We start from the raw sequence: 27,126 nt of genomic DNA, 5'->3' as shown, positions 1-27,126 counted from the left end.
ATCAGGATGGCGGAAATTTACTACAATGTAATCCCCTTCATATAGCTTTTCCCCTTTACCCACTCAGCTTACTCTGCTTAACATTAACTACAATGGGTTACTGAAGAACCAGTGTACAACCTGGTTCATCAGTGTGTCCCATGTTTCGATAACATTTTCACAAAGTCTTGGGGCGTTTTTTGCGTCTTCGGTCGATTGTGGCTAGCCAACAATTGGGTGTATTTTTCACCATTTTTTAGATTACCATTATAAAATTACCATTTATACTATTAGTAATTGGGTGTAATCTATACAATCCTGGTATTTCCTTACTATGCAATACAGGGGGTTGATATCTATTAGTCTCTACTACTCCACTACTGTGGCTTTGCTCGTTTTGTTGTAATTCCTTATCCTTCCTCTTTAGCATGGGCCTCTGGCATATATTATTAACATTTGATGACCACAAAGCTGTGACCAGTTCCATTAGTGTGGAAATATCTTTTTGCAGTTTTTATCTCGGACATAACTCGCCTCTCGATAGTGTCTATCTTCCTGTGTAGCTTTTTAAAAAGTGTCTCGATGCCTTGCATATGTAGTGCTGCATCATCCTGACTTATTAGAGACTTTCTTTAATCCTGTTTTGATGTCTTTCCCCTTTTTTTCTTTTCTTTCGAGGCTATTCTTTAGCGACGCTGGTGCTGTTTGCTGCTTACACCCATTAGCAGGTGGTGAAATCAGTTCTGGTGAGTTGGATACTACAGATATTTCGGGAGAAATTGTCGATACACACAATATCCAGGCCTACTTGCAAAAACTGACTTAGGTAGGTTAGAAGAATTGGAACTTTTGTCCTTCTGGCTGAAGTTTATCCTACCATTGTCTGCGCCAGGATCCTGTACTTCTAGCTCAGAACTAGTACTACTTTCACCATCCTCCACCATGACAGATTTAGTCTCTTTTTGGGCAGAAATCAGTGTAGCAGCTAGTCGCTCCTCAACCTGAACAATCTCATTATTGACAATACCCATTGCACTTTTCATATAATTTGTAATCAGTGCTGTTTTAGCCCCAGGCTTCCCCTTGGTTGTTACTGCCAATTTCCTTTTTCCCAGTTCGCTTATTCTGCCGTTATGCCGTGATACAAGATCATAAAAGTTTAGAAAGTCTTACTGGTACGTTGTTATTTCGTATCACAGGACCAAGAGGGGTGGCCCTGCCCAGCCTTGTCCAGTCTCGGACGAGGGCAGACGGGCCCACCCTTGGCATGGGCTTTGCCTTCACGTGGCCCGGGCATGCCCACGCGTGTCCCGCACTGCGGGAACCCCTACCGCAACTTAAGCGCCTCCAGGCACATATGATGACGGTGCGGTGGCGTTGAGCGTGCCGCTGTGCAGGGAGGGAATTGTAGTTCCCTTGTCCTCCTTGCTCCCTCGCTCCCTCTCCGGGCAGACTTCCAGGGATTACATCGGTCGGTGAAAAACTGCAGGCACAAAAGGAAAGTGAGCTGGTATCAATAAAAGTGGGAAAAAGGAGGAAAAAGTGCTATAATGGGCAATTTCCTCAGGGGTCTACATGTTTCAAAGCCTACCCTTAAGCTTCTCTTCAGGACCTAGCATGTTGATCCCTTTTACCACTGTGACTGTTACCTGATGTGGTCAGCCTAGTCAATGTCAAAGGCTAATATGCATCTTTGTCAAAAATACATTTATCCAATACCTACTTGGTATTCTCTTTAAAAACGATCTGGAAGGATAGAGGAACAAAGATAATAATGGTAGTATATACTCTGATATACTCGAAACACCCCTTCACCACACTCGTGAAAGGTTTAAAAGGTGACATATTTTTCACTCCATGCACGATAGTTCAGCGTAATTTTTACGTGTATATTGTGCTGCCCTTTTGAAGTTATGTTCAAGATGTACAAGACAATACAATACATATAACAAGAAACACACACTCTAAATGCGCTTTCAGTTTGCAGAGATCGGTGCCCTTTTATAATGCATAAGTGCTGTGTGTCAGTAGTCATCTATATAGGGAACAAAAACACGATGTAACAGTTTCTCAACATTTTATAAAAACTGACAGGGAACGCCCAACTAGGGCCCCATGAGCTTCAACACGGGAGGGGAAGAGTGCTTGTAGTCAAACACTGTGAATAGAGGAAGGATTTAGTCAACGTTAAAAAATATATATATATATAGATATATATATATATATATATATATATATATACATACATATACAGAGTTGAATAGTAGTATGTCTGGATATGATGCCTGGGTTATAGGCTATGCCGTACTTACTTCGTCACAGCATCTCTCTCGCCCAAGACAATGCCTGCCCGTGGCTCCGATGAACAATGAGTGTTTGCGGAGCGCCAGTATTTATAACCGGGTTGTTCTGCAATCAGCATGCATGTGCATCTAAACACTAGATTGATAACCTCCAAGATGGCGCCTACCTTGGAATGACTAACTTCCGGGCTCGAGGTAAACCACAGCATTTTATAAAAACTGACTGGGAACACACACTTAGGTCACCCAACTAGGGCCCCATGAGCTGCAACACGGGAGGGGAGGAGCGCTTGTAGTCAAACACTGTGGATAGAGGAAGGATTCAGTCAACATTAAAAAAATATATATAAATATATATATATATATATATATATATATATATATATATATATATATATAAATAAAACACAGCTTCTCCAGTTACCGGAGCCTCCGACCCTTCAGGGTAGCCTCAAAGTCATGGGCATGGAGCAGCCCATCAAATTAAACAACAACGAAGTAGAGGACCATTACTGACAATAGGTTGGTTTATTTCAGCTTAAAGCACCATTGCATACTTCCAATCACCTAACGTTTCGGCCTCCTGGCCTTGCTCACAGGTGGAAGTCGTCACACACTTTACGCCCTTGCGCTCCTGTGATGCTTTTCTGAGTTCTTTAGAGTCACGTGGCTGGATGTTAAAATACAACTCCCATAGTGCACCTCCAATAATATTAAATTATGTAAACTGGAAGTCCTCATAGTATTTAGTTTTGACATTCAGAATTCGTACCTTGAAAGCTGTGCACTTATGTTGGTGTGGAATAGTTCACTTTAAACAGCCAGGTGAGTATTTTTCTGCGCACATTGCAGCATTCTTGTTGAAAGTCTGAAACAACTCCGTTTTGCCAGCACGATCAGAAAATGAAATAATTCATTTCTGAATCCCTTCCAACACGCACACAGTTGATTTCGCCCCATTTGCATCTCCTAAGTAGGCTGGGCGCGTGAGTGAGTCATGCTCCTCTTGAAATACAACACACAGCTTCTCCAGTTACCGGAGCCTCCGACCCTTTAGGGTAGCCTCAAAGTCATGGGCATGGAGCAATCAATCAATCAATCAATCAATCATGCCATTTGTATAGCGCACTACTCACCCGGGAGGGTCTCAAGGCGCTTGGGGGGAGGGGTATGCTACTGCTCGAACAGCCAGGTCTTGAGTTGTTTCCTGAAGGCGAGATGGTCCTGGGTCAGCCGAAGGTGGATGGGGAGGGAGTTCCAAGTCTTGGCAGCCAGGTAAGAGAAGGATCTTCCTCCGGCGGTGGCTCTTCGGATGCGTGGTACGGCTGCGAGGGCGAGGCTGGTGGACTGTAGCTGGCGGGTGGGCGTGTAGAAGGTCAGGCGGTCGTTGAGGTACTTGGGGCCCAGGTCATGGAGAGACTTGTGTGCGTGGGTGAGGAGCCGGAACGCGATCCTCTTGTAGACGGGGAGCCAGTGCAGGTTCCTCAGGTGGCTGGAGATGTGGCTGCGTTGGGGGACATCCAGGATGATTTGGGCGGAGGTGTTCTGGATGCGCTGGAGTCTTTTCTGTAGCTTGGCTGTGGTTCCGGCGTAGAGGGCGTTTCCGTAGTCCAGTCGGCTGGTGACGAGTGCCTGGGTGACAGTCTTCCTGGTCTCGGTCGGGATCCAGCGGAAGATCTTGCGAAGCATATGCAGGGTGTTGAAGCACGATGAGGAGACGGCGTTGACTTGTCTGGTCATCGAGAGGGAGTGGTCCAGGATGAAGCCCAGGTTGCGTGCGTGGTTGGTTGGCTTGGGTGCGGTGCCCAGGGCTGGGGGCCACCAGGAGTCATCCCAGGCGGAGGGCGAAGATCCCAGGATGAGGAGTCCATCTTGTCCGAGTTCAGTTTCAGGCGGCTGTCCTTCATCCACTCGGCAACGTCTTTCATCCCTTCGTGTAGGCAGGTTCTGGCGGTGTCGGGGTCTCTGGTGAGGGAGAGGATCAGCTGGGTGTCGTTGGCGTAAGAGATGATGTTGAGGTTGTGCTGGCATGCGATGGCTGCGAGAGGTTTCATGTAGATGTTGAAGAGAGTGAAGATCCTTGCGGGACGCCGCAGATGACTTCGGTGGCCTCGGAGCGAAACGGGGGGAGGCGGGCTCTTTGTGTTCTTCCGGCGAGGAACGAGATGATCCACTCCAGTGCCTTCTCTTGGATACCGATGTTGCTGAGGCGCTGGACTAGGGTGCGGTGGCAGACCGTGTCAAACGCAGCGGAGAGGTCCAGGAGGATGAGGGCCACTGTTTCCCCCTTGTCGAGCAGGGTCCGGATGTCGTCGGTGGCTGCGATGAGGGCGGTCTCGGTGCTGTAGTTGGCTCTGAAGCCGGACTGCGAGGGGTCGAGGAATCCGTTTGTCTCGAGGAAGGCGGTCAGCTGTCTGTTGACGATCTTCTCGATGACTTTAGCAGGAAAAGGGAGGAGCGAGATGGGGCGCAAGTTTTTGAGATCGGTGGGGTCCGCTGTAGGTTTCTTCAGGAGGGCGCTGATCTCGGCGTGCTTCCAGCTCTCCGGGAAGGTGGCGGTGTTGAAGGAGGCGTTGATGATGTTCCGGAGTTGGGGTGCGATGGTGGAGTCGGCCTTGTTGAAGACGTGGTGTGGGCAGGGGTCGGTCGGTGATCCGGAGTGGATGGTATTCATCGTGCGGGCTGTGTCTTCGGTGGTCACCGTGGTCCAGGCACGAAGGGTGGCGGTGGGGGGCGTTGGTTCGACGGTTGGGTGCGTGGGTGGGGCGCCGAAGCTGTTGTGGATGTCGGCGATCTTGCGGTGGAAGAACGAGGCGAGGGAGTCGCAGAGGTCTTGTGACGGAGTGATGTCGTTGGTGCCGGTGCTGGGGTTGGAGAACTCCTTGACGATAGTGAAGAGCTCTTTGCTGTCGTGGGCGTTGTTGTCCAGTCGTTCCTTCAGGGATTTCTTCTTGGTGGTGCGGATGAGCTGGTGGTGCTTGCGGGTAGCGTGGTTGAGGGCGGTCATGTGGTCGGTGGTCCGGTCGAGGAGCCAGGCTTTCTCGAGGGTGCGGCAGGTCTTCTTGGAGTCCTTGAGGCCGTCGGTGAACCAGGATGCCTTCTTGCTTCTGGGTCTGCTGGGAGGGTTCTTTAGTGGCGCGAGGTCGTCGGCGCAGGCGGTCAGCCACTGTGTGAAGTTGCGGGCTGCTTCGTTGGGGTCCGTTGTGTTGGCGGGTGGGCTCTGGCTGAGGGAGGTGGTGAGCTGGTCTGCGGTGATCTTGCTCCAATTCCTGTGAGGTACCTGTTGCGGGTGGTGGTGGGTCGTGGATCTTTTGAAGCTGAAGTGGACGCAGCTGTGGTCGGTCCAGTGGAGTCCAGTGGCGTGGCTGAAGGTGATGTACTTGCTAGAAGAGAAGACGGGATCAAGCGTGTGTCCGGCGTAGTGGGTGGGGGTGTTGACCAGTGGCTTGAGTCTGAGGTTGGCGAGGTTTTCCAGCAGGGCAGTGGTGTTGCGGTCCTTGTTGTTCTCCAGGTGGAAGTTGAGATCCCCGAGGAGGATGTAGTCAGTGGAGGGGAGGGCGTGCGGGCTGATGAAGTCTGTGATGTCTTCGCTGAATTGTGTGCGTGGTCCCGGGGGTCTGTAGACGAGGGTGCCTCTGAGGGTCGTCTTAGGGTCGGTGTGAATCTGGAAGTGGAGATGTTCGGCTGCTGCGAAGGAGTCGTTGGCGTCGGTCGTGATGCGGATGGTGTTCCTGTGGACGATGGCGATGCCACCTCCGGTCTGGTTGATGCGGTCCCTCCTGATGATCTTGTACCCGTCCGGGATGGCGATGGCTATGTCGGGTGCAGAGGAGGCGTTCATCCAGGTTTCCGTGAGGAAGGCGACGTCCGGTGATGTAGCGTCGAGGAGGTTCCAGAGTTCCACGGCGTGTCTGTGGACGGAGCGGGTGTTGATCAGGATGCACTTGAGGTGGTTGCTGCTGGTGTTTGTCTTGGCGGGTGCGGGGCAGGTTCGGAGGCAGGTGAACTTGCAGGTGCAGCAGGTGAAGGGTCCGTGGGTGCGTCTCGGGGTGGCTCGGCAGCAGGCGTGGGTCCGGCCGGCATTGAGTGCGTTGAGAGTGGCGGCGTCGTAGGTCAGTCGGGTCGTCTTGCCTCGGCGGGGAGGGCCAGGGGTCCTGGCGCTGGGCGCGGGCCAGGCGCGGACGGGCACAGGCAGGCTTACCTTTGGCGAACCTTCGGCGCTCAATCGGCGCTCCCGCTGCGCGCGTCCGCTGCACGCGGTCGCTCTGGGGGCGTCATAAGTAAGGAGCCGGGAGGGAGGAGCAGCTGGGTGGCGGGAGCGGGGCGGCGAATGGAATCACAGGGGGGCGGGCCGCAGGGAGGCAGCGGCGGGAAATTCCAAGAAGCAGCGGGCAGCGGGAAATTCCCAGGAGCAGCGGGAAATTCCCAGGAGCAGCCGGCAGCGAGCGAAGGAATCTGCAGGCAGCAGGCGGCAAAGGCAGGCAGGAGCGGCAGCAGTGAGTGGGCCGACCAAGCCCTGTGGAGGGCTGAGCGGTCACAGCCCATCAAATTAAACAGCAACAAAGTAGAGGCCCATTACTGACAAAAGGTTGGTTTATTTCAGCTTAAAGCACTATTGCATACTTCCAATCACCTAACGTTTCGGCCTCCTGGCCTTGCTCACAGGTGGAAGTCGTGACACACTGAACGCCCTTGCGCTCCTGTGATGCTTTTCTGAGTTCTTTAGAGTCACGTGGCTGGATGTTAAAATACAACTCCCATCGTGCACCTCCAATAATATTAAATTATGTAAACTGGAAGTCCTCATAGTATTTAGTATATATATTAATGCAGAAAATTGGTACTCACACATTACGAGTGATATATATATGTGTATATATATTTGTTACTGGTTAATTCCACAACCAAAAATCATTGTTGTTTAAGGACATAATATGGACAGAAGTATTTTTTCACTGTTTATTCATCACATGATTGCAATGTTTGAAAAAAATGGGTATTTAAAAACAAATGAAACTGCCACGTCGTTATGTGATCAAGGTTATCTGTTAACCGAAACGCGTCATGCCGAGAATACTACTTCTTGTGAGCTATTAAATATCTTCACCAGTAATCTTCCTGCTTCTGGAGGTCCTTCTGTCTGTGTGGTGTAGAAAGCGCCGAGAAAACAACAGATTCTACAACGATATATATATATATATATATATATATATATATATCCAACAAACAGGTTCCCCAAAGTAGAAAAGCCACACACAGGGAAGTTTCCTTTTCGTTTATTCCGTGCAAGTGACAGCAAAGTTGATAAAAAGCCATCCATCAATATAAACAGCCTGACGCGTTTCACGCTCTCTCGAGCATTTCATCAGAGGCTCACTGAAGTTATATGAATGGCACTACAAGGACCATCATGCTCTGAAAGAGCCAACGCCCACTGGGGCAGGTGGTAACAATTACAAGTAGTGCGTATGCGCCCTGTGATGTTTGAACTTTAAAGCCTCTGATGAAATGCTCGAGAGAGCGTGAAACGCGTCAGGCTGTTTATATTGATGGATGGCTTTTTATCAACTTTGCTGTCACTTGCACGGAATAAACAAAAAGGAAACTTCCCTGTGTGTGGCTTTTATTACTTTGGGGAACCTGTTTGTTGGATGTTTACGGCCGCTCCGGCCGGGGAAAAGCCTTGCCACGAATATTTTGTGGACCGAGCTGCAGTCACTGAAAGAAGCAGCGTAAAAGACACGGAAGCCAGTTTGTGCAAGAAGGCACTTGCAGCAAAGATGAAATGAAAGACTTTCCAAACCCACTGTGGCTTTATTTTGGATTTTATTCGTGCATCACAAAGAGCAGCTCACTGAAGTTATATGAATGGCACTACAAGGACCATCATGCTCTGAAAGAGCCAACGCCCACTGGGGCAGGTGGTAACAATTACAAGTAGTGCGTATGCGCCCTGTGATGTTTGAACTTTAAAGCCTCTGATGAAATGCTCGAGAGAGCGTGAAACGCGTCAGGCTGTTTATATTGATGGATGGCTTTTTATCAACTTTGCTGTCACTTGCACGGAATAAACGAAAAGGAAACTTCCCTGTGTGTGGCTTTTCTACTTTGGGGAACCTGTTTGTTGGATGTTTACGGCCGCTCCGGCCGGGGAAAAGCCTTGCCACGAATATTTTGTGGACCGAGCTGCAGTCACTGAAAGAAGCAGCGTAAAAGACACGGAAGCCAGTTTGTGCAAGAAGGCACTTGCAGCAAAGATGAAATGAAAGACTTTCCAAACCCACTGTGGCTTTATTTTGGATTTTATTCGTGCATCACAAAGAGCAGCTCACTGAAGTTATATGAATGGCACTACAAGGACCATCATGCTCTGAAAGAGCCAACGCCCACTGGGGCAGGTGGTAACAATTACAAGTAGTGCGTATGCGCCCTGTGATGTTTGAACTTTAAAGCCTCTGATGAAATGCTCGAGAGAGCGTGAAACGCGTCAGGCTGTTTATATTGATGGATGGCTTTTTATCAACTTTGCTGTCACTTGCACGGAATAAACGAAAAGGAAACTTCCCTGTGTGTGGCTTTTCTACTTTGGGGAACCTGTTTGTTGGATATATATATATATATATATTACCTACTGGCGGTCGCCAGTAGGTATATATAGTTAGGATTTTTTCTCTATGGGTTTTTTGAAAATTCTATGTCTAATAACTTTGCCGTTTGTGGACGGAATTGGCTGAAATTTTCAGGAAAATGGCACATTTTGTTTCTGAGCAGCCTTTGAAAATTTGGGGGGGGTTCGTCAAGGGGGGGCCGAGAAAAAAGGGGGGTCCCAAAACGCGTTTTTCCCATGTTAATTTCCATAGGGCGGTTGGCCTCACTTTTAGCCCGAACGGCTGAATGGATTTGCACGAAACTTGGCAAAATTGTAGGGACTGGTAGCCCGATGTGCCTTTTGTAGGTCTCAATATATGTGCTCCAGTGGATTTTGAGAAATTAACGTTTAAAAAAAGATATATATCTGTAAGCGCGGACCAGGCAGCGGTCTGGTTCGCGGACTTTTCGCGCAACGGAGCTTTGTGAAGCGAAGCTGATTGGTTCTCCGGCGTCTGTCAACATTCCAAACAGTCCGTAGCGGCCGCCATCTTGTCTCTCGGTAGGATCGAGAGACAAGAGGAGGCGAAAGCGTAGGGGCAAATGACCATAAGGGGGAATAGTAGATCCTCGCTGACCCCCTAGGTTTGATGTGGAGGTTTTAAAAGGGCCCCGCGGGGCAAAAAAAAAAATAATAATAATAATCGAACGGCTGAATGGATTTGCACGAAACTTGGCAAAATTGTAGGGACTGGTAGCCCGATGTGCCTTTGCTAGGTCTCAATATATGTGCTCCAGTGGATTTTGAGAAATTAACGTTCAAAAAAAGATATATATCTGTAACAGCGCTCCGCTTCGCGTACTTTTCGCGTTACGGAGGTTTGCGAAGCTGATTGGTTTTTCGGCGTCTGTAAACATTCCAAACAGTCCGTAGCGGCCGCCATCTTGTCTCTCGGTAGGATCGAGAGACAAGAGGAGGCCAAAGCGAAGGGGCAAATGACCATAAGGGGGCATAGTAGATCGTCCCTGACCCCCTAGGTTTGATGTGGAGGCTTTGAAAGGTTCTCGCAGGGCAAAAAAATATATACCGTTTTTTTAGTTTTTTTGCGTGGAGTGCGCTCGGTTCGCGAACCGGGAAGCGTTCTGGGGAGCGTACTTTCTTGAAAATTAGTGAAAAAAGTTAGAGTACAATAATAATTGTGAGTGATCAGATGTAGGGTAGCTCTGAGAAGAGCTTTTGGGTTTATGGTACATTTAGGTACTTATAAGTAGGTACCAATGCACATTCTTAAATTCAGAGTGAAAACTCTGTTGCCCTCATCTGAGAAGTGAACTCCATCTCCTCTGTAGATATCTTGCATGTAGTAACGCAAGTTATTGTTGTACAGGGAGCCCATTCCATGGTCTCTCATGTAAGCTGAAACAGATTTGTTTACATGCTTCCTCGATTTCTCAATTTGTGGACAAAATTGGTTCGACCACCTCCATTTCTGTCTTTGGCATATATTTGAATATACCAAGGCAGTCTGAGGAAAAAGTGCCATCAATTGCTCAAAGGTGTCCTTTAAAAGCATTTCCAGACCTACCCCAGTCAAAGTGCCCAAATCATTACCTCCACAGTGCACAATTAACAGGTCAGGTTTTGGCAAATGCATAAAGGTTTTCACCAATGGTATCAATTGGTGACATTTTAATCCTCTGTGGCCAAACCACTTAATTTCCACATCTTGTAAATTGAGGTTAGGTAAATTCCTGTTTTCAGCGTACCTTTGAGCCCAATAGATGTAGCTATGTCCAACAATCCAGACAGAAAACATGGCGAGAGAAGGTTCTCCTGCAGTCAGATGAAGTGTGGCAATGAAATGGCAGTTGAAAAAATGAGAGTGTAAAATGAAAAAAACTGAGGAGTTTCTGTGTTAATGAAGCAGTAAGAGTGATTGGTGGATTTTGATTGCTGAAAACAGAAAGTTAGTGTGCATGGATGAGTTCGTTGAAAGATGTATTTTGAGTGGCGAAGAAAAAATCATTAAATGAAAGAATGCTTTGGATATGCAGGTGCACTGAGAGTTCAGAGTTCAATTGCAACATTGTTGTGTGAGAGGTCTTGCAAGAGGTGGTTGCTATGCAGAAAAAGCAGAGAGGGGGCAGAGGGGGGAAGGGTTTTGCTTTGAAAAAAAGTGAGGGAAGAGTTTTGATTGGGTGACATGAGAGATCTGTGTGAGGAATTACAGCATTTCTGTGCTTTTGATAGCTGCAGACTCTGGAGTGCATACCTTTTGCTCTGCTGAAGACAAATTGGTGTGTTTCTGAGACTGTTTTGAAACTCAAAGTATTTGCTAAGGTGAGAAAAAATTTCTTTAATTTAGATAGAAAATAGTGTGCTTTAAGGAGAAAATTATGAAGAAAGTTGTGTTTTTCAAATGTTGCTTTGTCTCAAGTGTTTCACAAATAGATTTTGTTTCTTTGAGAAATTGTAATTGGAGAAAATGTGAAGTATTAGTACTGACAGGGTTTTTATGTGCATAGGAGCTGTGGAGTGTTTTCAAATTATGACTTGTAAATCGTTTTTGAGAAAAAGCAATGGTTTTAATATTGATGAGAAGGACATAATGGTGTCTGCTTCTTTATAAGGTAATTGAGAGTCTCTGATGTTATTTTTCCCATTTCAATGTAAGAAGTTTGTCTGTGGAGCAAATTGCTTGTAAATATGCTCCCACCTGTGCATGGCAAATTTAGATTTTGAATGTTTCCGTTACATAGGCATGTTAAAGGTGACTGAAACATGCTGCAAAGGCAATCAAAAAATGCTTTTATGTGTCTTAAGGACATTTTAAGTCATTTCCCCATGTGCAGTGTTTTCAAATTATGAGTTGAAAATCGTTTTTGAGGTAAAGGAATGTTTTCAAAATTTATGTGCGCCATATGACCCCAAATTTTTTTTTCAGGGGTGCAGCAGGGTGTTCTTGAGATACCCCTGCACCGTCGGAAAAATTCGTAATTTGCGATGAGGTAATTGCTAATCGCAAATTGCACCTTCATTCCTATGGGCCTCCTGCTGCATGGAAATGAATGGGTAATCTTGCTGAAATGCAAAGTCGAATCTGTATTTAAAAGGGTCTGCACCTCTGTACGGGTGTTCGCTATGTGAAGCACGAAAGTTTCACGGGCCGAACTCAAGGCCACCTCTCTCTGAGACAAAAGAGCTCTTATTCTTGCCATGCTGTTGAAATGTGCTCCCAAGGTTGGTATTTGTGGCCAGATTGAAAACTCCCTATGTTCATGTGTGGGAGGAAATAGAACATTTCTGCAGCAAATAACCCGTTCATTTACTGTTACGATAAAATGAATACTTTTAATTAACCCAGAACAATCTTCATTATTGAGCATCAAATAACTACCATTTTCCAAGAACTTGAACGTGGGGATGATAGCAGGAACTGGCGTGCCTTGCAACACGCAAGCCATATTTGGTCGGTGTTTGTTGCATGAACCGTGTAACTGTCTGTGCCTACACATTAGTGAATGATCTGGCGTCTCAGTGCATTCCTCTCCATTCAGATAAAGTTCTTGATCATCTTTGAAAATCTGTATGTGTATGGAAGCGACCAGACTTGATGAAGAAAACCACTACCTAAAGGTTAATAACGACCTATTGGTATATATTTCATACAATTTGAAAACTTATATAAAGCAAAAGGCAGCGTTATTAAACCGTGGATAAGGCACGTTGCCAAAGCAGTCAACCTTTTGGATTTATACTGGAAATGTTAAAGGAAGAATTACGGAGTAGGGCCTGTAAATCTTTAATAGACAACGAGTAAAATTACTCCAACCATCGTATTCCTCTAACTCCGGGATAGTAGGGGTGTTTAATTTTTTAGAAGTAGCCAATCCAAAGCATTTGGTCTGGGAAATTGTTTCATTCACAAACAACATATGTTTTGGGATGAGACATGCACGGTGGAAAGCCTCAGTGCCTTGTACCTGCCAGGTTCGTGAACCCCAAACTGATGTAGATCCTGGATATTTTTACTCTGTATTACGTTAGCATGGTCTCATTACTGGTTTAAACGCCATTTTTCCTTTTTTGTAACTTCTGCACACGACACTTAGTTGTTGCTTTAGCTTTCAGCCTACCTGCGTCAAGATCTATGCCTGCTTCAAGCAGGCGCAGGGTTTTGATGTAGCTTTGTCCTATCTGATTGTAAATGCGGCACACTGTGGGTGGCAGAGCAGCGGTGCACGTTAACTGGTGCATCCCTGGGGATGTGCTAGTTAATATAAATCTGTCCCTTTACATTTAATTATGTGCAGGGGACACAGAGTAGGTGAGGTTTATCCAAGGTTAAGAAGAGATGAGTCCTGTTCAGTGAAAAATTGGAGATAGGCTTCAGTATATTATATACTTAAGTAGTGTGTTAAGTTTTTGATGACTGTTATTAATTTACTGTTGGGTAATAGTGGTTAATAACATTTTTTATTATATTTTACCACAGATTCAACTGCACATTATTTCAAGATTTTAGGATGCCTAGCAAAGAAAGAGTAAGAAAGGCTGGAAAACGTCAAAGACAGCAGGAGCATGGAATATTGCAGCAGTCCTCTAACAAAAAGATTTGTCAAGTCACCAAGAAAGCACCGGGTAAGAGTCGAAAAACAGTCATAAGAAATATGTGTAGTAAAAAAAATATTACTACAGAAAATGTTTCACTCCAGAAAAGGAGACCGAATTCAAATGGTAAGGAAAGGCCAATGAGAAATGTTACTGCTAGAGTAAGAGATAACTCTATGCATGAAAGTAGAAGGAAACAACAGTTTAGGGATATTCGTAAACGAATGTTCCGCAACAGGATAATTGGGAATTTGTTAAAAAATATTAAGAAAGGTCAGCAGAAAGTGGTTTTTTATAAGAGAAAAAAAATAGTTGAGAAAGTTATTGATCAGGCATTTGAATTTAAACGTAAGTTATTTATTTTGACAATCAATAGAATTAGGAAGCTAAACAAGGTAATTTATGATTTCAAAAGAAATAGTAGATGGAAGAGAATAGTTAATCGTAGTAATTTTTGTGAAGTTTTTTCTGGAGAATGGATGCATAGTTCAAGCTCTGAGGCATTTTTTAATGAGGAGAGTTATTTCCAGGATAATGATTTGGTGCATGCAGTTGACACCAGTGGTCGAGCTTATGAAGTGAAAGATGGTTGTCCAGTTGAAAAAGAAAAACTTGTGAGAACAGAGATAGAAGAGGTGTTAGGTAATGAGGTTTTAGGGAGACGTCCTAAGGGTCCTGTGTACACCTGGAAGTGTAGTAGTATTTGCAGTGTACGACAGGATTCCATCAATTTGCTTTGTGATTTTATACGGTCATTTAGTAAGAAAAGTTTGAAGCAGAAAATGAAGTTGTTGCAAGAATTAGATCCTTGCAGAGTGAGAGAAGTGATAGGTTTGCATGGTCATTCACTGGCTTGTCTTTCCAGGAGAGTATGCCAGAGTGTTTTTCATCATTTCAGGATGCTAGCAGTGCATCATAATAAAGTGAGGAAATTAGTTAGAATGTTGTATTATGCTAAGAGTCCAGCAATTATGCTAAAACAATTATGCGCTGCTCTTTTGCATGGTTCTGAAATAGATGTGAAGAATATATGTGAAGAAATTGAGTTTTGTTACTTTGGAAGTAAAGAGGAGAATGTTGAAATTGACCAAGAAGAAGAGAGTAATGTGGAAGATAGTGTACAGGTTTCCAGTACAGATAATTTCCAGAGGGAAATTGCAACGTTTGAGGTGAAATCAAGTGAGAGGCCAAATTTCACTTGTGTGTGTTGTCGACGCACTTATTATAAGAATCAGACTAAGTTAGTGGATTTATATGGAAAAAGTGAAAGGGAAAATAATAGTGAATGGAAGGATTTTACAACATACTTGATGGTAGAAAATTGTTTTGATTTGGGATTGGATCAACGTGTGTGTACTTATTGTTGTAACAAATTAAATCAAAACCAGATGCCTGCTAGAGCAGTTCATAATAATCTGGAATTGGTTGAAATTCCTTCTGAATTGAAGGATTTAAATACTTATGAATCTATTTTGATTCAAAGTATCCATCCCTTTCAGGCTATTGTAAGAATGGAGCCAAAGACAGGGAAATTGCCTCCATCAGATTTACAGAGAGGATTAAAGGGAAGAGTTGTTTATTTGCCTCTAGATTTGAAGAAAAACATTAACACAATTGGAGTAGAAAAAGTGGAAGAGGAACCTCTGGTTATCTTAGTTAATGGGGTTCCGACAAAGAATAAGAAAATATGGCAAGATTTAGTAGATGTTAGGAAAGTCAAAAGGGCAACATTGTATTTGAAAAAATATAATAAATACTATAAAAATGTATATGTTGCAGAAGAGGAAGTAAGTGAGGAAGAGGATAGCGATTTGTGTGCTGGTCAAATTGAGAAAGTAGAACCCTGTACTAGTGAAGAAATATATGAACATTATAGTGTTCATCCTTTGCATTCCAAGGAAGTCATGGGGAATGCTATTGAGTTGTTTCAAATGAAACAAGCGAAAGGGAGTCCCATTAGTGTTTGGGAGGAAAGTTTGGAAGCTCGGTGTTTCCCACAGCTTTTTCCAACAGGTCAGGGAGGAAGATATGATGAGCGACCTCATCAAATTCCTGCTTCTGAATACCGGACTTTGCGATTGTATGCAGGAGATCCTAGGTTTCGACAATGCATTCCTTATTTGTTTCATCTCCTGTTTGAAAGCGATCTGTCTGGACTGTCATATGCAGTGAACCACATCTTGAAAAGTGGTATACACATGCAAAACATCTCGGCAAGTGACTTTATGGATAAAGTCAATGTCCAAGACAGTATTTTGGATTCTCACCTGATTAATCTCATGGCGTGTCAGCGTGGTACTAATGAGTACTGGTACCGTCGTCATGGTGATTTAAAATGTATGCTGAGGAACTTAGGAACTCCCACATGGTTCCTCACTTTGAGCTGTGCTGAGTATGGCTGGGAAGACTTACTTGAATTTCTACGAGAGGCAAATGCTAACGTAGAAAACATCGAATTCAAGACACCCGGAGAACTGTGCTCTTTGGATCCAGTCAATGTATGTAGGTACTTCAATCATAGATTTGAAGGTATGATGTCTTTCATCATGAATAAGAAGAATCCACCTCTTGGAGAGGTGTTGGATTTCTTCTGGAGGAAGGAGTACCAAGCAAGAGGTGCTCCTCATATACATATGTTGCTGTGGATCAAGGATGCACCTAAATTTGGAACGGATGCAGACGACTCAGTGATGAGTTTCATAGAACAGTATTCTACGTGTGCTGTTCCAAACGCAAAGGAGAAAAAAAGCCTAAGAGAAAAAGTTCTACGTTTCCAAAGCCATCGATGTGGAAAGTACTGTCGTCGTAAATTCCGGAACAAAGACAAGTTCTACACCAAATGTCGTTTCGGCTTTCCACGATCGGTGATTTCTAAAGGAAGAGTGAACAGTTTGATGTCTTCGCTGCGACATAATGTGATGAAGAAATCACCTAAAAACACATACAATTTGAAGAGGAACGAAGAGTCTAAGTACATCAACGACTACAACCCGGTGATTTTGTCCATGTGGAATGCTAACATGGATATACAGTTTGTGGCTGATAACTGTATGGCTGTGGCTAGGTATGTGACATCTTACATCACCAAAAAAGAGAAGACAGAATTGAAGGATATGTGGGAGGACATTTCCCATGAAAAGAGCCTCAGCAAGAAGTTGTACAGTTTCAGTCTGAAGATGTTGTCGCATCGAGAAATCGGAGCTTACGAATGTTCTGACCGGTTGTCTTCAGCAAGTCTCTATGCCAAGTCCAGGAGTATCGTTTGGGCGAGTGTTGGTCTTGCTGCAACGCGTAATCGAGTTCTGAAACCTGTGCGGGAAATTGAGTATTTGGCGGAAAAGGAGCCAAACAGTACCGACATTTTGAAGAGCAACATGTTGGATACATATTATCCAAATCGAAGCAGTCACCTCGAGAATGTTTGTCTGTATGAGGTTCTGCAAAATTACATATTCAAGAGGAACATCAAAGAAGATACTGAGAAAGGAGTGTATGCTGTAATAGGAAGTGAGGGATGTCTGGTCAAGCAAAGAAAATGCCACTTGATAAACCATCGAAAATTGAGTGGCGAATCTCCTGAAAAAAAGGAGTTTTTCTATTTAGCACTTTTGCAACTTTTTAAGCCTTGGCGTGCAGAAGAGGAACTGCTTGGAGATTTCCTCTGTTACGAAGACTCTTTCAATGCTGCCAAGGAGACCATAGAATGTCCTGCTTTTCCCAAATATGTAGAAATGTTGAATGTGGAAATTGAGCAGGAAGCAACGATTGCAGCCGAGATTGCCAGAGACAGTTCTCAGGACAGTCAGAGTTCTGCTTCATTGAGTCAGGATCCACTAGGAGGACCTCTTATCGAAAATGAAGCTGCCACTGCTATGAATGAAGTGGAAAGAGCCATGGCACATGCTCAGGAGGATGCGGTTAACTTAGAAGAGTTGGAAAGACAACTCAACGTTGAGCAGAGGAAAATATATGACGAACTTACCATGCAAATTGATCATGGATTAAGTCATGATAAGAAAGAGTGCTCATGTACGTCGTTGAAGCCTGTCCGACTGTACGTGAGTGGAGAAGCGGGAACTGGAAAAAGTTTCCTTATTAAAGCAATTTCATGTTATCTGCAGGAAAGGACAGAGTCATCGCTGTCTTGTGTTGTCACCGCTCCAACTGGACTGGCAGCACATAACATTAAAGGGATTACTTTACATCGTTTACTGATGCTGCCAGTGGAGCATGACAACAAATTAGAATATCACAAGCTATCTGGAGATGCTTGTTTTGAAGTTTCAAGAGTCTTGAGGAAAATGAAACTTCTTATCATTGACGAAGTAAGCATGGTTTCCAATGTTATGCTTGCCTTTGTGCATTTGAGAATGCAAGAAGTTCTCAAAACAGAGTATGATGTGTTATTTGGTGGCAAACACATCATTGTTTTTGGAGATCTTCTGCAGCTGACACCAGTGAAAGGGCAACCTGTGTTCAAAATGCTCACGCATGAAGATACCAGGAAGTGCTTAGGGAGTATTGGCAACGTCAATATATGGTTAAACTTCAATTATGCTGAACTGCATGAAAATATGCGTCAGGCAAAGGATGAAGTTTACAAGACTATTCTACAAGATGTTAGAATTGGAAAAGTGACCGAGCATGGGAAAGAAGCTTTACATGCACGATTACTGACAAATTTATATCCAGACGAAGATGTTGTGCCTGAGAATATTTTTCAGAAAGTTACTGAGAAAAAATCTGGAATATGTTTGATGCCAACTCTTGCAGAATGTGCCAAATTCAACAACAAAATGTTGCATTTAGAAAAGCAAGAGATTGTGAAATTGTAAGCTATTGACAGAGTAGAGCATATGGGATCAACAATTATTTTGTCTGAGAATCTGAAAACAAAATTGGATTCATTAGAGAAGAGTATATCTAAAACTGCGGGTTTTGAAAAGACTCTGAATGTGTGCTTGAACTGCCGTATAATTTTAAGAAGGAATTTACATGTTGAAAGAGGTCTGGTAAATGGATCAATGGGTAATGTTGTTGATTTTGTGAAATACAGAAATAGAGATGGAATTGAATTTTTAAAAATTAAATTTGATGGCATTGAGGAAGTACAGCTAATTGCTCGTTGTTCTGCTAGATTTTTGCTTGTAAAAGACTTATATGTTCGTCGTAAGCAGTTTCCTGTTTGCTTGGCATATGCGGTGACAATCCATAAATCGCAAGGTTTAAGTGTAGACTGTGCATTGGTGAATATTGGCAGTTCTGTGTTCAAGGAGGGTATGGCATATGTGGCATTGTCACGAGTTAGGACTTTATCGGGATTGTACTTGATTGAGTGTGATGTCACAAACATTTGTGCGGATCTAGATTGTGTTAAGGAATACAATAGGTTGAGAAGAGAGTATGCGCCACATTTGCCTCAGTATCCTTTGTTTGAGAAACGTGTGGTAGGCCGGAAACGAAGAAATGTGACCAATACTGGGGAGGTTGTAGCAAAAAGACGAAAAGTTGATGAACCTGAAATTATAAGCAGAAACAAAAAGGATTCTGTTGAAGATGTTGTTGGTTTTCAATTTGAAAACAGTTCTGGTGTCAACTGCTATGCTAATGTAGTGGTTAATGTTGTCTTTTCTCTAGAAACTTTAAAAGAACAGATTGTGGTCAATTCGGATCAAAGATTTTGCAGTTTGTTAAATTCTGTGTTAGAGAAATGTAGCACTGATAGAACAAACATAGAAAGTGTGTCTGAAATTCGAAATCTGTTAGACAGATGTTCAGGCCAAACACAATTCTCTCAAAATAGTCAGCAAGATTGTCAGGAGTTTTTAATGTATATGCTTGATGTATTGCATGATGAAGGTGTAGATGTAGATCACCTGTTTGGGCTTTCTTATCAATGGCAGCATGACTGCGAGAACTGTAGGGTATCAGCTACTACTAGTGTAGACTCAGAAAGATTTATATATTTAACTTTGCCAGACAGTAAATCAGTCTCTTTTAATAAGCTAGTAAAAGCCGCTGATCACAACATGGAGTGTAGCCAATGTAAATCTGAAATGATGTCCACTTTATTTATACGAACATATGGCCAGTATGTCATTTTAATGTTCCAACGATGTAGGCCTGATGGAACAAAATTGACAACTTTAATTAAAAATTTTGTGGCTTCACAGTTGTCAATATCAGGAAGGACTTTTGTAACTGTAGCAATTATATATCATGATGGTCCTTCAATAACATCAGGACATTATACAGCTTATTTAAAGTGTAGAAATGGCTGGTCATTCTGCAATGATTCTGTTTTAATTTTCAAAAAAAAATTGCCATATGACCTTAAAAACTCTTACCTGGTGTTTTTAAAACCAAAATTTTAGGGAAAGAATCTCGGGATGTGCTCTGAGGAATTTCAAGAAGTTCTCATGGCTCCTACACTATTTGGCCTTGAGGATAAGTGTAGTACAGAGACATAACTTTTTACCATAACACTGGACGTTATTGAGAAATACGTGCACTGTGAATGAGTTCAGAAAAACTATTTCTTTTTATAAGCTAATTGAAGCAGCGAATCAAAACATGGAGTAGAGGGAATGTAAGTCTGCAATGCTGTCTACTGTTTTACATTGCTTTGTGATTAAAAGTGATGTAGAGAATTAAATAATTGTACTAGTCATAAAGGTAGTGTAAGTCTGCTTCATAGTAAGCAGTATCAGTGTGATAGGAAATGTAGAACATGATTGAGCAAGAAGGGGAAGATATTACTAGTCCAGGATTGTGTAAATGATCTTCAACATTTTAATTCTGAAAGTTGCGGAAATGCGAAAAGACGGGATTGGCTTACAAGAAATCCAAGAGTTATACATGGCTCTGACACGATTTGGCCTTGTGGAATCGTGTGGTAGAGAGCGAGAAGTCATTTATTGTATGTAACATGTTTTTGAAAACGATGGAGGTTTTCTTTCAGAAAGTGGCGGGTTGAAAGTAATAACAGCACAACAGAGTGTAAGCTGTTCATAGGACATCCTTGGCCGTCATGGAAAGTAAGTTAACTTTAAGGAGTTCTGAATTCTGATTTGTAATGTATGGGTTTTTTAAACACAATCATTTTGATTGTGTTTTTTTTTCCCCGCTGTTATATGATGAATACCTTCAAGTCACTGTTTTAGTGAAATTTGATACATTCTGAGAACAGCAAAAATAAACCATTTAACATGTATAATTAATTCTGTTCTGTTTGCATTTATGATGTACATGTAGAACTGTGTAGGAGGCATGGAGAAGGTGAGGCTTCTGTCAGTGTCAAAGTTGTTGCATACAGTGCTCATATTCTACGTAGTCTTTTATATTTCATTATTTTCACTGTTTCTGACAGATCTAAAAAAAATTTTTTAAAAGAACAGTAAGTATAAGGGAAGGAAACAGACAGTTATGTTAAAAGAAACACAGCTATAGGGAATAAACTAGGGATACTGTTACCCGCAATCCTCTGCTGATGATGTCACTGAGCATGTCATGAATGATGTAATATGTGACATCATCAGCAGTGGATTACGGGTAATAGTATCTCTAGTTTACTCCCCTATAGCTGTCTTTCTTTTAACATAACTGTCTGTTTCCTTCCCTTATACTTACTGTTCTTTTTTATAAAAAAATGTTTTTGGTTCGCTTCCGGTTCGCGTACCGGGGAGCGAACTGGGAAGCGAACTAAGAGAAATAGAGGTTGGCACAGTTGCAAATATTGTACCAATTTTTTTATAACGGGGAGGTAGTTCTGAAAAGAACTTTTTTTTAAATTGTTTTTGTTGTTTTATATTTTTTTTATTATTTTTCTGAACATTTTTTTACTTTTTTTGAATTTTTCTGAACAGTTTTATATTTTTTTTGTTTTTTTTTCGGAGGGGGCAACGAAAACGATTCATTGTAAAGGGCTCAACAGGAGGAAGAAAACAAAAAAAAGAATTTATTGTTTGGGGAGTTTCGGACAAACATGAGCATGATTGTTAATAGCTCTGTTGATCAGAGTGATGCTACTTTCTGCGTAGCAAATGATTCCACTGCAATGTACACAGACTTGTTTTACTTCACGAAATCTCGTTTGTATATTTGGCACCATCTCCCTGCCCTCTGGTCCCGTTACTTCCGGTACAACAGATCTTCTGGCCATAATAGGGAGATTATCTAGGTCGTCCTGTTCCTCTTCTTCCTCTTCTTGCTGAATTATAACTTTAGCAGGTGGTCCACTCTTCCTTGGATGTGGTGGAGGTGGTGGGGAAGCACCAGCTGAAGCTAGTAAAGAAGCCATTGCTCACTGGTAACAAAGGGTCTTTCTCTCACAATGATGAAAGTCAGAGTGAGGAAAGAAGGAGGGATTTTCACCATTTGGGAAAAAAAATAGTTCTCAACCAATGAAAAGTGTTCATTTTAGATCATATGACCTAGTCTTACATCATTAGGAAACCGAAAGTGAAATGAACCAATGAAAAGTGTTATTACCAAGTCACATGACCTGCTGTGTTTACGTTACGCGCTTTGCAGGGCCTCCCGGTTTGCTTCCAGAAACCTGTGCTTTGCGACTCGGTAAGCGTACGAGTTCGCTAACGTAGCACGTCATATGACGTATCACGCGACAACGCGAAACGTCATGCGGACGGGAGGCGTCACGATGTTGTTTTCTAACGCGGCAGTTGCGGTAAAGAAACGTTTACCGGCTCGCGGTCTATTTCGCGGCATCAAGGTCAGCTAACGGGAAGCTTCCCGATTCGCGAAGCGGGAACGAAGAAAAAAAAATATTTAAAAAAAAAAATTATTCATAAACATATAAAATATATTTTTGGATTTAAAGAAGAATACATTTTACAGCTACAGATATTAGCTGTTAAAAAACCAATGAAATTCACAGAAAAAACCATAGGTTATAGACCATATATAGTTAGGAATTAGCATTTACAAAACCTTGAAAATTCACTGAAAAAACCATAGGTTATAGACCATATATAGTTAGGAATTAGCATTTAAAAAACCTTATTTTACTCACACAAAACCATTGAAATTCCATATATAGTTAGTTGCACTAACTATATATCGCGCACCCGTAATCCACTGCTGATGATGTCACATATTACATCATTCATGACATGGTCAGTGACATCACTGATGACATCACTGATGACATCTCAAATGACATCACTGATGATATCTCATTTGACATCAATGGTCACATCAATGATGATATCATTAATGTGACAATACAATGCATCTCCTCACACTTTAATATAACCTCTGTTACACCCAGTGTTAAATACAGAGTATAATTTTTGAAACCATTGACACACCAATACTAGTTACTACATACCCACTCACTGATTCCTACGTCTACACACACATTCACTCATTCACCCATACAATCATTCATACATACAATCACTCATCTTTACAACACTATCATATGCACTCATACACCTATACAGACACTCACACTCTGCCACTCATCCATGGAGTTACTCACACACCTAGTCAGTCCTGTAAAGAATCAATCACAGTTCCATTTTCTAATCTACACAGTTAAACATAGAGTACCTTACATTTTAAAACATATACTAACACATACTTACTCTCTTATAGAATCACTGATACAAGTACACATTGATCTGCACAGAGTCACACACCTCCCAGCCAGTCATACACACACTCAGTCTCCCATACAAATACTTGTGCAACCAATCAATAACCCATATAGCTACTTATATAGCTACTGATCAACACATGCAGCAGCTTGCACAACAACAGACATGCTGATGCACACTTTCAGACAGTTTAGTCACTAACCCGTGCATTTAGTAAGACGCATTTAATCACTCACTCATACAGTCAATCACGCACCTACTAAAACCTTCATTCAGACACTTATACATCCACTCATTCTTCAATATGTAAAACATATTTAAACTTTACAGAAACACATAATCACTGGATGTTGTCATCAGTGATGTCATTTGAGATGTCATCAGTGATGTCATCAGTGATGTCACTGACCATGTCATGAATGATGTAATATGTGACATCATCAGCAGTGGATTACGGGTGCGCGATATATAGTTAGTGCAACTAACTATATATGGAATTTCAATGGTTTTGTGTGAGTAAAATAAGGTTTTTTAAATGCTAATTCCTAACTATATATGGTCTATAACCTATGGTTTTTTCAGTGAATTTTCAAGGTTTTGTAAATGCTAATTCCTAACTATATATGGTCTACTCTGTATATATACATATACAGAGTAGAATAGTAGTATGTCTGGATATGATGCCTGGGTTATCGGCTATGCCGTACTTACTTCGTCAAAGCATCTCTCTCGCCCAAGACAATGCCTGCCCGTGGCTCCGATGAACAATGAGTATTTGCGGAGCGCCAGTATTTATAACCGGGTTGTTCTGCAATCAGCATGCATGTGCATCTAAACAATAGAATAATAACCTCCAAGATGGCGCCTACCTTGGAATTACTAACTTTCGGTGCTCGAGGCAAACCTTCACCCATGAAAAGAGAAAGCTGGGTTCACAAAATGGCCTCCTAAATAGGGCCCAACTTCCTGGTTGGTTAATTGATACAAACTGGGGTTCGCTGTTGCATATAGAGTGGTCAGGTGTGACCAGAAACGTTTTAAACGAGAATTGAAATTATGAGGCAGCATTAATTACCAAAGAAAAGAGTCGTAATCAGTACTCTATTAAAATGAGTAATACGCTGAGCCATTTCTTGATCATGAAAGGAAAACCTTCCTAATGTTGCAAAAAACAGTGGCTGTGCAGTTTTACCTGTGCTGGTACAGGAAAAAACAGCCCGATGTGGCAGATCTCCCTTGTTCGTTTTTATTCACATGTATCAGTGCATATTACTCAAATAAGTGGGAACAATTGAGGGCAAACCTTTGCAAAAACATTGATGTAAGTAACACAAGATAGGTCTCATAGGGAGCCAATTAATGTTCAGAAATAATGCATACTAGTGGTGGTATGACTATTAATTGCTAGATGGAAAAATATACATAGACTACTTAATTTGCCCCTATGGAATATCGTCATTAAGGCCCCTTGTGTGTGTGCCAAGACGGAAGGCCCACCGCTGTTCTTTTCCAAACATAGTTGTTTCTGAGTCCATTTCTTCCATTATTGTCCACCGTAGGTCTAATATGGTGTGGTTGGTTTCTAAGTAGTGTGTTGATTTTTTAGTTGTGGCTTTCTTGCATTTCACATTGCTTCTGTGTACGCAGATGTATACTTTCAAAGGGCGTGTGGTCATCCCAATATAGTGTAGACCTCACGGGCAGGTGATCATGTAGATCACATTTTTGCTATTGCACGTGGTGAATCTACTTTGCTCCCACTTGGTGTCATTGTTAAAGGTAATGTTCTTACTCATTCTGGTTAGATGGCATACGCTACATTGACCACTGGGGTGGTGACCTTTCAGTGGCGCAAGAAGAGTGTTTGACACTGCACTCTCCGTCAATTTTCACAGTCTTGTATGTACCACTAAGTCCCACACACTTTTCCCTTTCCTGTGTGAGAACATAGGTTTGGGGAAGTTCACATTTGAGTGTACGCCATTGTCTGTTTATTATTTTGCTTACTTGATTGGAACAGGTATTGAAAGTTGTTATGCAGATTTGTCTATCTTCTTTGACTTTCTGTGGTGTGGGTTCAAGTAGGGCGTCCCTATTGACTCAGAAATATTAATGATAAGTGAGATGGGGATTATTGAGTACACCTTGTCCTACAATGGCCTACCTATTTATGTAAAATAATCATATCGCTAGTGTAGTTTTGAAATGTGTAGTACATACTGATATGGTGTGAATCTGATTTGTTTCTGTTTTGTATGATCTACAAACCTCTATTAAATATGGGGTGTGGAAAAATCTATCATCTTTCTACTATTATATATTTCAGGTGGACACCAACCATTTCCAGATGAGGCAGAAATTGCGAGTTTGTCAGATTCAACTGCCGAAGGTAAATACCAGGAGTAATTCACTAAGGATGAATCATAGCACGAGTTTGTGGATGGATCCGTCACATGCATAGGCATCAGATTTTAATATCTATGTGAAACATGTATAATTTCAAAACAAGTGGAGTGCGTTACGAAACGTTTTTCTTGGTGTATATTCGGTAGTGGAAATTACTTCACATGGCCACATCAACAGGTTGCTAAGGATGTATTTTCATGCATTAATAAGGGATGAGTATGGCTACCAGTAACACAGGCACCATGGTTGCATGCTTCAAAGTTTTATGTGTACGTCCCATATTTGCTCAAACTGACCAACTCCAGTCCACCACCATGCATTGTATACATTTTTGCCTTGGGATCATGTGTAGTCAAGACTCGCATTTATTCTGCAACATCACAGCACATTGTGGATGTTGTCTACGTATCCTGAGGACCCTGAACAGCTACCACTCACTAACCACATAATGCATACTTTCATGGGTGGAAGCTTGTGCAGTCCCATACAAAGGCAAATAATGTCCTTTACAAGGCTCACTTAAAGGTAAACACTGTATAGCACTCATACATCAAAGTTCAATGGACACTAGCCCACATGGCTCTCTGATTTATACAACACATAATGCTTTGCTTCCTGACATTACCCACCTTCAAGGGAATGTTTCTCTAAAGCAATGAAACATATATGTCAGCTTTACAGCCATGTCGTCATTGTGCATTTCCAACATGACTTCCCTTAGGCCTGTCCTAATGAAGGTCACTTAGCTAGCCATAACATTCAGCTACATATGTGACCTACAATCCAGGGAAAGAATACAGTCTGAATTAGTGTTGACGCCTTCTCCTACATTGTTTTTAAGTGTTTTTGTATATTTACTCATCCTCCTGCCAGCATGGAAACCACGAAAAAGATTCCAAATTTCTCCCTTGGCCATCTCTGATAATCATTGCACCTGTGTTTTCTTTACAAATCCTTAATATTGTTTTTGCTTCTGGGACCCCATTTAGTTATAATTTGACACACGAGCTCTGTTCATACATTGTGGCAATTAATATGTAGATAAAGTTGTCCCTTAGATCATGGTTGGTGATATGTAACAAAATCATTGCGCAATTCTGACACAAATGTAGTTTTGTATATATCTGCTTCTCGCTCCCAGACCAAAACGTAATTCCTCTTTTGAAATGTATAGCTGACAGGTATCTGCAGTGTTTAACATATCTTGTAGAGCTACACAGAGTGGTGTGTATAAAATATTAATCTCAGTCCAAGCATCAACGTCAATGTAGCAGATAATGTGTAGCATTAATGAAGCTCATGGTGTACAATGTGACTCAAAAGGCAGAACAAACAGGTTTACTAGCATAACAAGTGATGACTACACATCTAAGTTGTAGTCTGTATGATCTTACTTATATCCTATCAGATGTTGATGTGACACGTCTACATGACGTTTTATATGGCTGCATCATTGGTACCATGGTAGTCTAATAAGGATCCATTTTGTAAAGGTTTAAAATCATGAAATTGTGGAAGATGTAACTGTACAGTTGAACACAGAAAATCTATTCTAAAACTATTTTCCTGTTATTTATATTTTATTTGGATTTCTGCTGTTGGGCATGACACAGTTGCC

At 42.3% G+C, this 27,126-nt stretch overlaps 1 protein-coding gene across 5 annotated transcripts in view; it reads left to right on the top strand.

Annotated features, from left to right (window-relative positions):
• Positions 1–27,126, top strand: part of LOC144822995 (3-galactosyl-N-acetylglucosaminide 4-alpha-L-fucosyltransferase FUT3-like) — a 1,018,227-nt gene that overhangs the window by 602,662 nt on the left and 388,439 nt on the right. For all 5 annotated transcript variants that reach the window (XM_078681091.1, XM_078681090.1, XM_078681093.1 and 2 more), the window contains one exon: positions 25,429–25,491. In XM_078681091.1, the coding sequence (XP_078537217.1) occupies positions 25,429–25,491 (63 nt within the window). The remainder of the gene's footprint in view (positions 1–25,428; positions 25,492–27,126) is intronic.

Source organism: Lissotriton helveticus, chromosome 3_1, assembly GCF_964261635.1.
Source record: "Lissotriton helveticus chromosome 3_1, aLisHel1.1, whole genome shotgun sequence".
In the NCBI taxonomy this organism is placed as follows: Eukaryota; Metazoa; Chordata; class Amphibia; order Caudata; family Salamandridae; genus Lissotriton; species Lissotriton helveticus.
The sequence above is the reverse complement of the archived record's forward strand: the minus strand, read 5'-3'. Positions and strand labels throughout refer to the sequence as shown.